General features: G+C 37.3%; 1 protein-coding gene across 1 annotated transcript in view; it reads left to right on the top strand.

The window, feature by feature from the left end:
* Positions 1-1,481: 1,481 nt before the first annotated feature.
* Positions 1,482-2,152, top strand: part of DCBLD2 (discoidin, CUB and LCCL domain containing 2) — an 88,318-nt gene continuing 87,647 nt past the window's right edge. Inside the window, exon 1 of the mRNA XM_011971630.1 lies at positions 1,482-1,617. Coding sequence (XP_011827020.1) covers positions 1,482-1,617 — 136 coding nt within the window. The remainder of the gene's footprint in view (positions 1,618-2,152) is intronic.

Below are 2,152 nucleotides of genomic sequence, written 5' to 3'. Positions count from 1 at the left end.
AATTGATTAGGTGGAACCCAGTCCTCAGTATCTTAAACGCTTCCTGGGAAAATCTCTTTTGCAGTCAAGGTTAAAAACCTTTGATTTAGGCATCAGAACATTTCTTAAGCAAGAAAGGTGGAAAAATTTGTAAGGCTTTTTTAGGTGAACTAACATTATAAAATTAAGAATTCTCTGTGAGTTTATTTAGAAACATTTTTTGGTTCCAGTGTGTAAAATATCCTTCAGAACTATAATAGGAATCCAGTATACTGTTCTTTAAATACCGTACTGTGTTCATCCTCTGGCCTCCTCTCCATCTCTAGTGAAGTCCTTCATTTCTTCTTTACTTTTTGGCCTCTTACCTACCAGAGGAAAAATTCCTGCCCTATTTCCCAGGCTGCTGATTGATAAACTTTGGTGCTTCTCAGTCAGCTCTTGATTAACCTGGTGGTTTGAGCACCACGTGCATATTGCATGAATATATGGTGTTGAACAAAGTTTTAGGAACACAAATCGCCTGAGGATGTAGAAAAACTTACTGTAATATTAACACTAATAGAAGATAACTGGATAGTAAATGTCTCCTGCAGATGCAGTAGAGAGCACACAGTACCACCTAGGCATTCTTTAAACAACAGTGAGAAAAAGTGAACCACAGTTTGGTCACCCCTCTAACACTTTACAGGAAATAAGGGAGATAGAGAAATATATTCTACTGACTGTAAGGTCTAAATTAAGGATATGTGAAATTCTGTAGAACAAACGACCTAGTTTCTTCGACATATAAATAGCATTTAAAAAAATAGGAGGAGGGGGAAGGGAACTGTTCTACATTGCGACGTATCTTCCTAAAGTAATATGTAGACTTTGCTTGGATCTTGATTGAAGCTAACCACTGAAAGAAAATATTTTTAAGATTATCATAGAAATTTGAAGCTTTGGGCATTCAGTGATAGTAAAGAATTACTGTTTTAGATGTAATAATGTTAAAATTATTGTTAAGTTCTAATTTGTTAGAGACATTCTGAAGTCCAAATGTCTAGGATTTATGTTTAAGTATATCAGAAATAGGGAGACGGATAGGAGAAACAAGGGCGCCTTGGTGAAGCTGAGTAATGGGCAGATGGGAATTGTTACACCTTCTTTCTACTTTTGTGTAATTTTGAAAATTCCAATAAAGAAAAGTGGTTTTGTTAAAATAAGGCAAGAGAATTATATCTTTAGACAATACATAGTGGCACTGTTGCTAGAGAGGAGGAGTGGCATGGGGAAGATTCTGAGCACAGGTTTTAAATGGCTCGCTGAGTTCTCAAAGCTCCCGGGGTTACTTGCTGAGAGTCCTTTTTCTACAAAGTGTTGAACCTGCCCAGACTTAACATAGTCACTTTCTGTACAGTCTGAAGATTAAAAGAAGTAATACTTTGCAGTGTTTGGTGTGTAGTAGGTATTTAATAAATCTCAGCTTACCCTTATTTCCATTGCTTTTTCCTGTTCTCCTCATGGGTGAATGGAAAGCTGCAGAAAGGTCAAGGGGCCTGAGTGATGATGGTCCCTGTTGGGCTTCAGTGTGTACCCACCCTTCCCCCATCACACCTCCCGTATACCCACTGGTCCTCCATTTGGTAGCAGCCTATGGTTAGTGGTAGAAAAGTTTCTTCACATATTGCAGAGAAATAAAGATAATTCAAGAATAGTCATTTAATATTCTGGTTAAGATAGGTCTGCAGACAACTACAGGATAGAAACAAATACATTGTGGGCATCAAGATTTCAGTGATAATGACACTGAATCTTTTTTTTTTTTTTCCCTATATCATGTTTTCTCAGTGCCCCTTTAGAAAACAAGTATTAAAGGAGAAGAGAGTTCGTTGGTCTCTCTGTGTTTCTGATGTTTACATTTGAAGTATATGGGCTAATTATTTTGTGGGATGTTTGTCTTCTGCTTCCTCATGATAAGATTCCAGTGTCAGACTTTTGGCAAGAATACCATAGAAGTGATGTTCTCAGTGTATCATATCATGGCACATGAGATTGATTCGTCCCATTTCTGGGGCTGTTAACTTTGATATTTTGGCTAAGGTGATGTCTCCCAGTTTTCTACACTGTAACTATGCTGCTCTTCAAAACCAATATATGTCTGATTGGGAGATTCTTTGAAATGGTGGAAATA

This window comes from Mandrillus leucophaeus, unplaced genomic scaffold, assembly GCF_000951045.1.
Source record: "Mandrillus leucophaeus isolate KB7577 unplaced genomic scaffold, Mleu.le_1.0 Scaffold1231, whole genome shotgun sequence".
In the NCBI taxonomy this organism is placed as follows: Eukaryota; Metazoa; Chordata; class Mammalia; order Primates; family Cercopithecidae; genus Mandrillus; species Mandrillus leucophaeus.
Note: the sequence above shows the minus strand (reverse complement) of the source record. Positions and strands in the feature narration are given on the sequence as shown.